This window comes from Alexandromys fortis, unplaced genomic scaffold, assembly GCF_014885135.2.
Source record: "Alexandromys fortis isolate MF-2015 unplaced genomic scaffold, M_Fortis_MF-2015_v1.1 scaffold_22, whole genome shotgun sequence".
NCBI classification, from domain to species: domain Eukaryota; kingdom Metazoa; phylum Chordata; class Mammalia; order Rodentia; family Cricetidae; genus Alexandromys; species Alexandromys fortis.
This window is the reverse complement of record NW_026067900.1, coordinates 4,697,947-4,712,701: the sequence shown is the minus strand read 5'-3', so window position 1 is coordinate 4,712,701 and position 14,755 is coordinate 4,697,947. Positions and strand designations below refer to the sequence as shown.

Genomic DNA, 14,755 nt, shown 5'->3' with positions numbered 1-14,755 from the left:
AAAGATACCCATTACACTCACTCATGTACAGCAAACCTGTATAAATTCAGAATTAATCTATTCCAGAATATAAGATAAGAACATTCTCAGTGCTAATTCACAGAAAAGGATCTTTCATTAAATCTACTTTAAAAAAAAAAGTAATAACCCTTGGAAAAGGGAGAGTCTGAGTTCTAAGTCAATTTGCAAAGCAAACTACTCCATTTTGAGCATAGCACATTCTTAAACATACTACTTGCAAGTATGTGTCCGACACAAATCACTTGAAAAGCATGAACATTTAGGTTAATCTCAGCAATCCTTTAAGAAAATTGCAACTGATGCTGGAGGGATGGCTCAGCAGTTAAGAGCACTGGTTGCTCTTCCAGAGGTCCTGAGTTCAATTCCCAGCAACCACATGGTGGCTTATAGCCATCTATAACAGCAGTTCCATAAGAACCGATGCCCTCTTCTGATGTACATGCAGACAAAACACTCATATACATACAGTACATAAATACATGTATTCCTCCCCTCCTGATGTACATACAAATGTACATGCAGACAAAACACTCATATATATAAAGTACATAAATAAATATATGTATGAGTGTACCTGTTACACTGAAACAGGAGAGAAATACATAAATCAAGTAGCACTTTCCCAAAGGCCCAGTGAAAACACTAATATAAGTACCACCAGAAGTCACCTGCAAGAGACAATGTAAACAGCAGAGGGAAGCAGAGTGACTCCTAGAACATATAACAGAGCTTTAAATGATATTCAGGTGGAGAACCCAATCACTGCAAAAGGAAATAAGAACCAGAGTTACTATACATACAGTAACTCTAATATGAATAGGCAAGTGTTCTTCCTCCAACACTGGTGACCACTGCCCAAGTAAAATTAAGCCCAAACATTTTAAGTTAAGGTTTTTATGAATGAAGACTATACTTACTACAATCCACTCCGCAATATTTTCATAGAGCTGTGGACTAAAAATTGCTTTTTTCAGCCTAGCTAGAGGACCATCAGCATCTACTAATCTGCACCGCATGAAAACATCACAGTAGCCTCTGAAGTCATTACACGGAGAGCCCGGCTGCAGAGTGATAGTCCGACCACTGAACTGCTTGCTCCACTGCAAAGACCCTGTACTGGCACAAGTTGAAGGAGCCACTAGAAAAAGAAGTTCCAAACACAGAGGTCAGAATACCTGGCGGGACAATCTTGGAAAGCAAAAAGAAAGACAAAACTACCTAAATTCATTCCCATATTACACAGACCTATATAAGTTTGTCAGAGTAACATCATTAATTACCTTAAATGTCAAATATAAACAAACATTAAATCTTGATTTAATGCCCACAATGGCTTTAAAACCATTGAGCTTTGTTTATATAAATTATTACTTGAAGCTAAAAAGATTTGGTTAATACATCATTTAACATTATAAGGACTATAATACAATGCTACATTTAAATTTTTCTCAAGAGAACCAATTTAGCTAGAAAGCATCTGTCCAAATTGTGTATCAGTTTAATAAGGGAAACTTAAAGACAGGGATCTTCTCTGTCCTACCCTGCTCCACCCATGCCACCACTCTCATGGCAGTTCACCTAACGCTCCTCTGCATGTTTTTTTTTTTTATTGAGAATAAGAAAAAAAAAGTTTCCGCCTCCTCCCAGCCTCCCATTTCCCTCCCCCCCCCCCCCCTCTTCTCCCCCTCCCCCCACTCTTCTCCCCCTCCCCCCACTCCTCTCCCCGTTTTAAAGGAACCCTCTTTCCTTTTAAGGCTCTGCTAAGGTGTTTCTGATATTGCTGTTTCTTTCTTGTGCTCACTTAAAGGCTCAATCATGATCTTGGGGTCCTTACTCCTAATAAACCTCATTCCCAAAGGATGAAAAACAACTTAATGGCAAATAACAGATTTTGAAAGTAGACTTTAAGCTGATGTATTAAAAAGCCTTACTTTTCTTCATGCAGCAAACATGGCATAACTCTTTATCATCTTTGCCATCAGAGCTGGCACAGGTGCACTCTTCCAAGTCGTACTTCTCACAGATAGAACCTGCACATTGCTGGGGGAAAGGCAAATTTTATTTAATATCTGTGGAGTCAAAACTACTGTCCATAGTAACAGGTAGGTATAAGCTTCAGATGTCAAATAATAAAGTGGGTATATTTAATATAATAAACAACAGGGCTAAAGATGAGTCTCACTGGCAAGCAACTGCAGGCGCATACAAGGTCCTGGGTCTGATCCCAGGCACCACAAAACAAAAACACAGATCAGAACCAATAATATAACATAAATATACCTGAGACTGAATGAAAGTAAGCTGTGCAACCTTTAAATAAATTAAAAAAAAAAACAAAACTAAACAAAAGCAGAGAAAGAGGCCATTCCACATTTGTGTTGGTTATTGTGACTCCTCTACAAGCAGAAAAAAAAATAAGTTTTCTTTATGCAGAAAAAGTAACATTTAGCCATGGAAGCTCAAAAGATTTTACACTCAGAGAAAATGACCAGATGAGCTCTTTTATTCAGGCTCCTGAAATATTAATTTACACAACTTAAAAGCAGTGCGGATAACACCACATGCCAAGTTGTACTCTTGTGAATACCAAAGACATATGGTTGCAAAGATGAAAGGTGAGTCAGGAACTAACTGTATGCCACCAAGCAATTGTCACATTATACATTATACATTCATGGATTTGTGGGGGAACAGATAGGGTTATTATTGAATGGGAGTCCCAAAGTAGTTACCTTATGGAGCTTTCAGTGTCAACTATTATTCTGAAAAAGGAGGCTCTATAAAATTTAAATTTAAAACATCTTAAATCAAATACTTACCCCATTAATACACACTTGCGTATGCCTGTTACAGTCTGTAAAGTTGGGTTTGGGATCAGACGCTGGGCAGAGAGCTGTGAATCCATTGCATATGCCTTCCTTTGCACAGTCAGAATCATCCCGGCATTTCTCGGACTTTGACTTGAATGTACACTGTGCTGTACAGCAGGGTCCTTGACTTGGACTAGGAGAAGAGTAGTGAAATAAAGTAAATCTCTTGATGGGCCTGATTTTTACATCATCTTAAATGGTAAGTACATTGATGGAACACAACTTCAAATATTACTACTAACAAACTACTCTATTTGAACATTCTAGCAAGTGTAAAAGAAATGATTAAGCATCTGGTTTCCACAGTCAAAAACACGACAGTCAGCATTCTTACTCAGCCTTTTTGTGAAGTGAATTCAGGATTAATAAAGTTTTCAGTGCTTTTTTCCACAGCTACTAACATATTAGTCAATTTACAGATTTTTGCACTAAAGCTGCACTAGAATACATGCCTAACCATCTAAAAAGTTTGTGCAAACTATGGTCTATTGCTGTAATCACGACTGCATTTGACAAGAGAAATAACTACATGACACTAAACCACAGAAGCCTAATGCCCCATTTTACCTTAATACTTTCAAGTTAAGATACTATTTGGACAGAAGATAGTAATGTTTTCAAAGTTAGGAACTAAATGATATGTATTTTATTTTATTTTTTTTAATAATTATTCTTTTTTTAATTAATTTATTTATTATGTATACAATATTCTGTCTGTGTATATGTCTACAGGCCAGAAGAGGGCACCAGACCTCATTACAGATGGTTATAAACCACCATGTGGTTGCCGGGAATTGAACTCAGGACCTTTGGAAGAGCAGGCAATGCTCTTAACCACTGAGCCATCTCTCCAGCCCCCTGATATGTATTTTAAAGGGCAGCATTTTCATATTCTTTTTTTCAATGCCCAAATTATGAATTGTTCCAATTGTCAACAACAGGATATGGTCCAGAAAAATAAATAACAATAGAACAAAGCAGGGAAATTTTCCATAGCCTTATGAATCTCTTGACATCAGCATTAAATCTGTCTAACTGCTATGCGTGACCCTGCAGGCATGTTCACATCAGTGGGGTTGGCAAGGCAGGTACCTGCACTGCTTGCCAGGCTTCAGTTTGCATTTCTTCCCCTCCGGCTGGTTAGCATCGAAGCAGCACTCATCTTTACACTGGTCACTGTAGCCACAGTCACATTCTTCACCTTGCTCCACCATCCCATTTCCACATATAGGCTGGCCGGACTCTGAAGAAAGTAACAGGACAAGATGAACACTGTATATACACATTAATCTTCTTCAAAATTTACAAACTCAGGGCTGAAGAGATGGCATGACGGTTTATTTAAGAGCCCTTGCTGCCTTTCCTGAGGACCTGATTTCAGTTCCCAGCACCCACATGGAGCTTGTGACTCTCTATAACTTAAGATCTAGGGGATCTTACACCATCTTCTGGCCTCCAAGGGAATCAGGCTCACACATGTAGGCAAAATACCATAAATATAAAAAATAAAATAAAATTCACAAACTCTTTAGAGCTTTACCTCCAACCCCCCAAAAAGGAAATTTTGATGAGTAAGTAAGGCAAAAACAGAAAATCAGGAGACCTGTTTTTCACGCAAGGTAGTGCTTACTACCAACAATGAAACCTCAGGTCCCTTTGGGGGCCTCTGTTTCTGTACAGTGAGAGGACTGATTTCATGGGTCCTTCTTATTATATTCTTTACAGAACTAGTAACTTGCTACGTAGGCCAGATCACAGCTTTGCTGACTACACATGTGTGTCATAATATGCAATTAAAGTTAGTGTTTTTCTCAACCAGGCGAAAAGGGGAAAATCTGTTATAGAAAATTTCAAACATACATAAAAGTATTAAGAAACTAAGTACAATGACCTCCCATGTATGCTTCTCTTGTCTTACTTATTCCATTTTTATTTGTAGCATTTTTAAATCACCACACCTAATATGTTGTTCTTTAAGTAGTTCAGGCTGCATGTCTATGTGACAAACCTTTTATAAACCTAACTATATATCATTATCACAGATAATAAAATCAGCAAGATGCTTAATAACTAAGCTTCTAATAGCCATCAATGTTCAAATTTCTTAAACTATTAGTTGGTCATTAAATCAAGTTTCAAACAAGGCTCTCCTAACTCCAACCCTTCCCTCACAGGAACTTTAGATGATGTATTCTTAAGTTATTTTACTATAGAATATGTTCATCCTGTCTTTATTTTTACATCATTTATTTGTTAAGGAAGTTAGACAGTCCTATAGAATAACTTTTAAAAAGTGATCCTAACATTGTCAATAAGAACTTTCAAATTTACATTATTTTTTTCTTGATGGACCAAGTCTCTTAAGAGAAAAAAATAATTATTAATTATTAATATACTCTCTATAATCCCAAGCAGCCTAACAGTACAAGAACAGATCTTAGATAATTAAGAGTTAGAAAGTGTCTGGTCTAAAAATTGGTGGATAATTTCAATAGATTTCTTTAACTTCTAAAGTTCTCATTAAAGCTCGAAATTAGAGTAGTGGATTCAATCCCCAGCACCACTAAAACAAATGATGTGGGGAAAAGAATCAGACTAGGAATGCTGCTTTGTGAGATAACAAAATCACCTCAAGACATTACCATTTACTGAGAATGACAAGCATCAAATGCCTTTATTTTCTAGTAAGCAAAACTAACTTCCAAGGGGCTTGTGACTTGCTAGAGGCCATATACCCCAGTATGGTCAAACAGATGAAGCCCAGGTGTTCTTGGATCTTAAATCTTAGGTTCTTCTCTTTCTAATGCACCAATTCAGGTTTTAAAATGGGAACTAAATGAATAGAAGGAAATCCACGCCCAGCACAGCCTCATTTACGACACAGATGAGTGAAAACCACTCCCAGAAGATAGACTTACACTTTCGCTCTTAATTCACTAAAGAAAATCTTAGCAATCACTGAAACTCCAGCCCACTATCTGACCTTATATGATGTCTTTGGACTCTACGACTAGAACATCCACACTAAGTAAAACATTGACTTTTAAAAGGCTAGCAGTAACTTTGTCATTCATGTGACAAGTAATTCAAGAGAAAAGATCAGAAAATAAATGTGCAGTATCTGACACCCAATCTTCTTCCTAACACATACCAATCGATACATCCATTGTTATAATCAACTTCAAAGTTTATTGTGAAAACTCTTACCCTCTACAAGGCAATTCTACATGAAGAACTAACAGTAGTAAGCGACAGAAAAACAACCACCAATGACAGTAACAAATAATTGCACCAGTGTAATGTCATTCTACCCTATGGGGGGAAGTCTTAAAATAAAAAGTCAGAGATTCTGTGACAAAGATAAAGCAATATACTACAGGCTGTGAGAAAACATGTGTAAACCATTATCTGCGTCCAGCAAAGTGCTACACAGCTATAATCTAGCACTTAGAACACAAAGATAAAGAAGATTGCACTCTACACCAAGAATAACCAAAAAACTCTCCAAGTTATCTGAAAAACCACCAGTTATTATATGAAGAAATCCCAAAACTCAATGGATAAAACAAACAAACGTATTTTGAAAATAGCTGAGAAACATGAGCAAACATCTCACCAGAGAAGATAGCTAATAAGCTGTGTGTGAAAAAGTTCATCACTGTCACCAGAGGAATGCAAAATAAAATAAGGAACTATTTCCTCACTCCTGCCAGAATAGATTGATCCAAAAATAGTGAATATGCTAGATTCTGACTCTGATGATGATAAGACTGAGACTAGTCATAACCAGATCATGAGAATGTAAAATAGTATAGTCACCCTAGAAAGTTGGGAGTTTTGTAGAAAACAAAACAAGTGATCACTATATGGTCTATTAACTAGACTTAAGGTATTTATCAAAAGAATAAAAAAAAGTGCGTTCACCCAAAAGATCCTCCACAAGAATTTTATAGATATTTAATTGATAAAAACAAAACCCTAAAAACAGCCAGCAGAGCTGTTTTTAGCAAGTGAATAACTAAACAATCCATTAGATACTGAGGAGTACTTCTTAACAACAGAATGAACAAAATACTGATAAAATTTGGATAAATCTTTAGCGAATTCTTCTAAGTGAACAAAGGCATGCCCTAAAGCTATATACCGTACAATTCCATCTACACATTTTCAAAAGGACAGTACTTTAGAAACAGAAACTGTTAGTGCAGTAGGCAGGGAATAGCAAGAGACAGCTTGGTGCGGTTATAAGTAAACAGGTGTGGTTATAAGCCGATAACACTGTGTATCCTTAACCCGATGAACTGTTCCAGATCTTGTCTGCGGTGGTGGGACATAAAACTACACATGCATTCAAATTACGTAAAAAGAAACAAACACCCTGAGAAGATATGAGTGAGGAGTGTGGAGTGGGCACTGATGACATCATCACACTGATGATACTACCCTACTTGAAAGTTATTACCAATGAAGGTACTAAGTACCTACTGCTTATTCTAACTGTACGTGAATCTATAATTATTCCAATAAAAACTGTATTAAAAACTTATTCTGTTTGTAGGGACAAAACTTATTTGGAAATCTTCCTCAATTCATCAACCCTTCTTTAAATGTTCTTTATATACAAAAGTGACCATGAGTCGTCAATATTTACATTCAAGTATTTTACAATCTTGTGGAAAAGGAGGATGCACAAAAAAACTTTAAGACTAGACAGAATATTTGCAATCTGGTAAACATCACAAGAGAGATACACAGCTGAATGTAAGACCAAAATCTGGTATGCTTACACAGTGGAATATTGTTTGCCCTTAAAAAGGAGTGGAGTCGTGACACATGTTATTACAGGGGGGAAACTTGAAAAGCTTATGCTAAGGAAAACAAGCTAGACACACACACACACACACACACACACCAAAAAACCAGAAAACATACACTGTATGAGTTCTCTTTGTGCCCACCAACAGGAACATTGAGTAAACTAGATCAGTCCTACAATACACAGTTAAAACATTGTGATGAACCTTGAAACACCTTGTGAAGTTAAAATTCCATAAAGGGAAAAAGCTATGAATTCCATCTGTATAAAATCTTAAAACAGGCAAACAACTTCTGGTTAAACAATCAGTTAGCAATTGCTTGTAGGAGACTGACTGCAAAGTGAAATAAAGAACTTTCTGAACTGACAGAAATGATGTTCTGTATCTTCAGAGCTGCTTGGTTTACACAGGAAACTTACATTTGCCAAATTCACCAAATGGTACAATTAAGACTTGTGCACTTATATATCCCTGTTTACTGCACACTATCCACAACAGCTCAGCTGTGGAATTAATATGGGTGTCCAACAAGAGGAACAGATGAAAAAACTTCACATATACACACTTTGGGTTTTGGTTTGTTAATTTGTTTTCATTGTTGTTCTTCGGTTAGAGACAGGGTCTTGCTATCTGGCTGGCGTGGAGCCTGCTATGTAAACCAGGATGGCACTGAACTCACAACCTTTCACATGTTTCTGCCTCCCAACTGCTGGAATTACACCCATGCAGCACATACACAAAGGAGTCAGTCAGATATGAGGAGGACAGTGTTTGGTGTTTGCAGGAAAACAGATGCAACTGGAGATAATCATATTAAGTGAATTAAATCAATGTCACAAAGACAGGTATCATATTGTCTTCTCATTTCTAGTTCCTAGCTTTTATACAAACACATAAAACCATGTACATATCGTGACAAGAACACAAAAGCAAAACTATCTAGAAGAACGAGGGGAACAAGAGGAGATGAGGTGAGAAAAGAGAAGAGAAGAGGTGTGAAGATGTTCACTATACAGTCAAATCTCTCTCTCTCTCTCTCTCTCTCTCTCTCTCTCTCTCTCTCTCTCACACACACACACACACACACACACACACACAAAGTGAAATTCACTTATGAGAGGGAAGGAGGAAGAAACTCAAACAATACTGAACTCTAGCTACTGAGATATAAGCTGGTATTTAGATGTAAAATACTCTTCTGCAACTCAGTTCCAAAGGGGCAAACAAATTCCTAAGCATTTTGATAAAGCAAATACAGCAAAGTCTTAATTGGAAAACATAGATGGGAGATATTCTTAGAGTAGACTCTTTCTAGTTTTCTGAATGTCTAAATATTTTGGGCTGAAAAGATGACTCATCAAGGGAAAAACACCACCAAGCTTGACAAGCTAGATTCAATCCTCAGAACCCACATGGTAAAAGGAGAGAACTGACTCCAGCAAGGTGTCTTCTGACCTCCACATACATGCCATAGTGTGTGAAAAAGTTAATAATTAAAATATTGAGAAATATACATACCAACAAAACAGTTGTTTCTCTTCTTCTCAAGCACTTGGCTTATGTTTCTAATACTGCAGAGTGAAAATTTGTTGTTGTTAAGTTTGTCCCCAGACGTTGCTCTTGCATACATGATATAATTACCATTTTCTTTTTGTCCTAAGTTCTTAGACTCTCCTGGTGTGCACTCTGTTCCAGAATCATGCTGCCAAATAGAATATGATGTAACATTAATAGGAAGTAAAATAGGGTTTCCAGGTCATCTGCTTAAGTGGAATTCTCTCATCAGAAGAACAGTGGAAGTTATACTTTCCTTGAGGAAGGGGATCTAACAACTGCCTAGGATGGTGGCACTTGCTCAAGAAGGAAAACTGAAGGTCTAAACATAAACTATCTTAGAGCTTTGTAATTAGGGACTAGAACTGAACATACACCATCATAAAGATATTGAAAAGACGCTTCTAAGGTTGGCAGTAATAATATGGATTACTTAGCATTTATTAAAATACATGGTAAATTACATGCTAAAACTGGTTCAGGAAGGCAGAGAAGAAAATGAAACCCAGACCAGTGCTGGGGAAGGCAGAATAAGAACTCAAGGCAGTGGCAGCTTCCTTATGAGTCAGTTCAAAAGACAGCTGAGTAAAATGCTGAGTGGAGACAGAAACACAAGTTTTACTTTTAAATGAAATTAAGAAACTCAAGGCATGAGATCAAAACACTACTTTACAGAATAAACAGGAGACAGAGTTCTATGTATGAGCACGCGCACAGAAGTGGTTTTGGTTCCAATAATTTATTCAGTTATTAGAAGCACCAGAAGAGCTGACTGAATTTTCTCAAAGAAAAATGTACAGAACTGGAATGAAGTAGCGGGCCCCAGAAGCACCTGCTTTCCTGGTACATGGGCACTAAAACAACCCAGGGTTTGGCAGATGCCTTGGTGAGTAAGACATTTGTGCATGCAAGAGGACCTCTGTTCAAACCTCTGGGACCCACATAAAAAAGCCAGGCACAAGATCAGAGAGATGGCTCAAGGGGTAAAGGTGCTGGTCACCAAGCTTGGCAACTTAAATTTAATCCTCAGGACCCAAATGCAAGTAACTCACATGCTCTCTGACTTCTACTCACATGCTATGGAACACAAGCGAACACACAGACACACAAATAGATAAAATATAATAACAATTTTAAGAAAAAAATAAAAACCAGACATGGTCATGCTTATCTGTAATAACCTCATTGCTGGAATACAGAAACAGATACCAGGAGTCCACAAGACGACCAGTCTAGCCCAAATGGCAAGCTTCTAGCTCAGAGAACTTGTCTCAAGGCACTCACCTTGAGTGTGATTGAGAAAAACACTCACCATCCCCCTGACTTCTACATGTACACACAAAGGTGCATATTCAATTGCACGTAACACACACACACACACACTACCCTCAATATTCACACTCACACACTGAAAGCAAACCTCACACACAATATCCTCAAGGAATTAAGGTACTCATCATTGCAAGAGGCAAAAAATACTAGCTACTAAAATGGCAATTGTAGTCTACTGAATCTTGGTTTGAATACCAACACCACCACTCTCTGCAGACAAAAACAATACATACTAGGTCACTTTGATTTTTATATTTTCTCATCAGAGACCTCTATTCCAATCTTACTCTTCCAAAATCTGCCCTGCTTTTCTCCTGAGCCCAGATTCAGCCTCTAGCAACTACTTGCTCTGAACATAGTATTACCTTGCTTTATGGTTCTGCTCCTTACAATTCAATTTGGTTTCTGATTAAGTATGGTACTAACAAGAGTGTCATCATTTAAATTTAGAAACAGAAATAAAAAAGATTCCAAAACAGCATAGCTCTTCATGTGATCATAGAATCACTTGCTACCTTTCAAGGCAGTAAATATTAGAGTACCCAATTCTACATAAAGTACTAAAATATTCAAACCTCTTTGCAAGGAGTTACATTTTTTGTTTGTTTGGAGACAGGGTTTCTCTGTAGCTTTGGAGCCTGTCCTGGAACTTGCTCTGTGGACCAGGCTGTCCTCAAACTCACAGAGATTCATTGCCTCTGCCACCCAAGTGCTGGGATAAAAGGCATGTTCCATCACTGCCCGGTGAGAGTTACATTCTTAAAAACAGCAAATTGTGACCTACCTGCCTAGTTTTAATTTATTCAGGAATGGTGTAACAGATCTCATCAATGCTTATAGAAAGAAAACAGATTGTAAACAAGGATGCTTACTATTTGCCACTTCAGATACAGGAACAAAACTGACAAACAAAGAAGTAAAAAGACTCCCCACTCCCCTAATACAGACATATACACAAAGGACTACTCTGACTAGAAGCCAAAAGGATTCAGAGTTCAAATAAAGAGTAAAGTTTCACAAGTATACTACAACTTCAGTTAAGAAAAGAAAGCAACAAAACTACTTCCTAAATTCAAAAGCTACCTTTGGTGGGATAGACTGCAATCCCAGCATTAAAAAGGCTGAGGCAGAGAGATTACAAGTCTGAAGTTAGCCTAAGCTATCCAGTAAGAACCTATCAAAGAAAAGAAGAAGAAATAGAAAGAGGAAGAGGGTGGCAACAAAGAGGGGGAAAAAAGGAGAAAATATTCATAGAAATTTAGAAAAAGATTTAAGAATGTATTTAAAAATCAATACTGATGATCTATGTTTCAGTGTGCCCGTGGAAGATAAGAACTGAAGAGTCTAAGTTTTTTAATGGCTGCAGAGCATTTCATAGTAGCAGTTAGAAGCACTTGCTGTTCATGCAGACCTGGGTTCAGCTCTCAGTACCCACATGGTAGCTCACAACCATCTGTAAAATCCAGTTCTAAGAGTTCTGACACCTTTTGCTCTATAGACTTGAAGCACCCATCTGGTACACAGACATATGCAGACAAAACACACATATAAAAATAATTTTTTAAAAGATTTCTAAGTAAAGTAGGCTGAAGCAGGAGAGACATCGGTTTTGAAAGGTAAGAGGAGACGACATAGAATGTATACTTTGAACTGAATTATGTCAAGGCCTAAATACAAGATAGGAAAACCTGCAGTGATAATTCATTTATATTTTAATAAATAAAGCTTGCCTGAAGACCAGAAGGTAAAACCAAGCCACTAGAGGCCAGGCAGTGGTATCTCACACCTTAATCCCAGTACTAGGGAGGAATATAAGACAGGATGAGACAGGAACTCATTTTCTTTCAGTCTGAGGATTTCTTAGAGGTAAGAACTCTCTAGTGGCTTGGCTGCTTTGCTTTTCTGATCTTCAGGTTGAACCCCAATATTTTTCCCTGGGTTTTTATTATTTGTACTACAGAAACCTTATCAGCAATATTATCCATCACACAACAGAAATAAAGTCAGAGTGGCATGATTTGAGCTAGATTTGCACAAAGACCACTCTGGTAAAAGCAGAAATACCTCAGACTTCTCATACTAAGAAGTAGGACCCTTCTCATTTGTGACTACAGCTTTTTACAACATTTATAAAAAGCAGCTTACAAATACACAATAAATATTTGGGATAGTAAAAGTGAATATAAAGAGTATCGCAAACCACGGGGAGAAAGTAACATTCTGTGGCACAGAGACATAGCAGGAAGGAAGCGGGCAGAACGAGATTTCAGAGGAAGATGTCAAGGTGGAAAGGTTTGGGAGTTTATGTCCAGCTCATCTATAAATCATTAATAAATACTTATTAAGTAGCTACCATGCATATGTAGAATTCACAACATGCACAAAAAAAGAGTGTGATTAAGCATGGCAAGGTCATTAAAAGTAGTCAAGTAGGAGAGGAAGAGGTTAGCAAAACAGACAAGGAACAAGAACCAAATTATCTATTAAACAATTTATAAAATAAACAATAATGTTAATTTACTAAATGCCAAATTCATTGGCAGTCAGATAAAGATTAAGATGAGAAGTGAGGGGACTAGGGAGATGTGGCTCAGCAAGTAAAGTCCCACCCAAATATGCAAACATGAGTTTAGATTCCCAGAACCCACATCAAAGTTGAACAAGGCAATAAGTTGGCAGTCAGACAAATCCCAGGGGTTTACAGGCCAACCAGTCAGACTAGATAAAAGGCAAGCTCCAGATTCAGTGAGATATCCTGTCTTTAAAAAAAAAAAAAAAAGGTGGAGTGTAATGGAGAAAGAAACTTTACATTGGCTTCTGGCCTACACACACACAAACTCAGACTCCACTAAGAATCTGTATTTTGAGCTCCTTTGGAGGTTTATATGACCATTAAAGCAAAACAGGTCAGTCAGGTGTGGTGGTGTATGTATGCCCTTAACTCCAGCATTCAGGAAGAAGAGACAGGCAGACTGCCATGAGTTTGAGGCCAGCCTGGTATACAGAGAGTGACAGAACAACATGGTCTACACAGTCTCCAAAATAAATAAATACATAATAAAATAATAAATAAGCAAAAACAAAATAAGCCAGGCCCTTAGGGCAGTGAAAAAAAATGGTATTGGAAAAAAAGGGTATGACAGCACCTCTGGCAAGGCTTGTAATGGAGGGGGCTGTGAAGAAGGGATGTTTTTCCTTGCACCTGAAATTGCACCATAACCATTGACATCAGTCCTCTGCTTATTGCTGATACTTTAAGAACGCTTTTGAAAATAATTTCTCATTTTCTGATGGAGACTTAGACAAGAAAAGTTTGAGACAATGCATTTTAAAAACTTAGAAAACTCAGACGTGCCTTTCAAGATTTTAAACCACAAGTTCATGAAATTTTTATTAGTTTATTTATTTTGGTGCTGGAAATTAAACCCTGGGCTTCATGTATGCTACACGTGCACTCTATATTGACCTATGCCCTCAAAACCAACAAATTATCCTTTTGTTTGTTTGTTTTGTTTTTTGAGACACGGTTTCTCTATGTAGCTTTGGAGCCTGTCCTGGAAGGAACTAGCTCTTGTAGACCCGGCTGGCCTTGAACTCACAGAGATCTGCTTGTCTCTGCTTCCCAAGCATTGGGATTAAAGGTGTGTGGTACCACCACCTGCTTTTTTTTAAATAAATTATTATGAAAATAAATGATTCCATGTTTACATATGATAAGGTTCAAGTAAGATGAATTTAGATAGTTTTCAAGTGGAATTACCCCAAACATGCACTTGATAAGCTCCATTAAAAGCAGACATAATCTTTAACTATTTCCTACTTCTAAGTTGAATAGATGTTTTAGAGCACTTAAAAATCATCAGAATGGACCAAGTGTTGCAGGGTAGGAAAGACAGCTGTTGTAAGTGCAATAATCATATTGTGGTTATATATGAAACCTTTTTTAAAATATGTAATGATGTTTTAATTTAAACATCTTAGCAAAGAAAAAGAAAGGAATGCAAAAAGCAGATGAGGCAAAATCTTGATAACTGACTCAGAGGTCAGCAAATGAGTCCCTATTACCTATAAGCTGCTATTACATAGCCTAAGCTAGGAAAGGCTTTCCATATTTGAAGAACTGAGAAACACATAACATGAAATATGAGACAAAATGTTACC

General features: G+C 37.3%; 1 protein-coding gene across 1 annotated transcript in view; it reads right to left on the bottom strand.

Moving 5' to 3' along the window:
* The window catches only part of Adam10 (ADAM metallopeptidase domain 10), a 103,116-nt gene that overhangs the window by 9,232 nt on the left and 79,129 nt on the right, over window positions 1-14,755 (bottom strand). The window contains exons 10-14 of the mRNA XM_050125616.1: window positions 9,227-9,410; window positions 3,984-4,134; window positions 2,841-3,024; window positions 1,953-2,061; window positions 939-1,159 (exon numbers count right to left, since the gene is read on the bottom strand). Of these exons, the coding sequence (XP_049981573.1) occupies window positions 939-1,159; window positions 1,953-2,061; window positions 2,841-3,024; window positions 3,984-4,134; window positions 9,227-9,410 (849 nt within the window). The remainder of the gene's footprint in view (window positions 1-938; window positions 1,160-1,952; window positions 2,062-2,840; window positions 3,025-3,983; window positions 4,135-9,226; window positions 9,411-14,755) is intronic.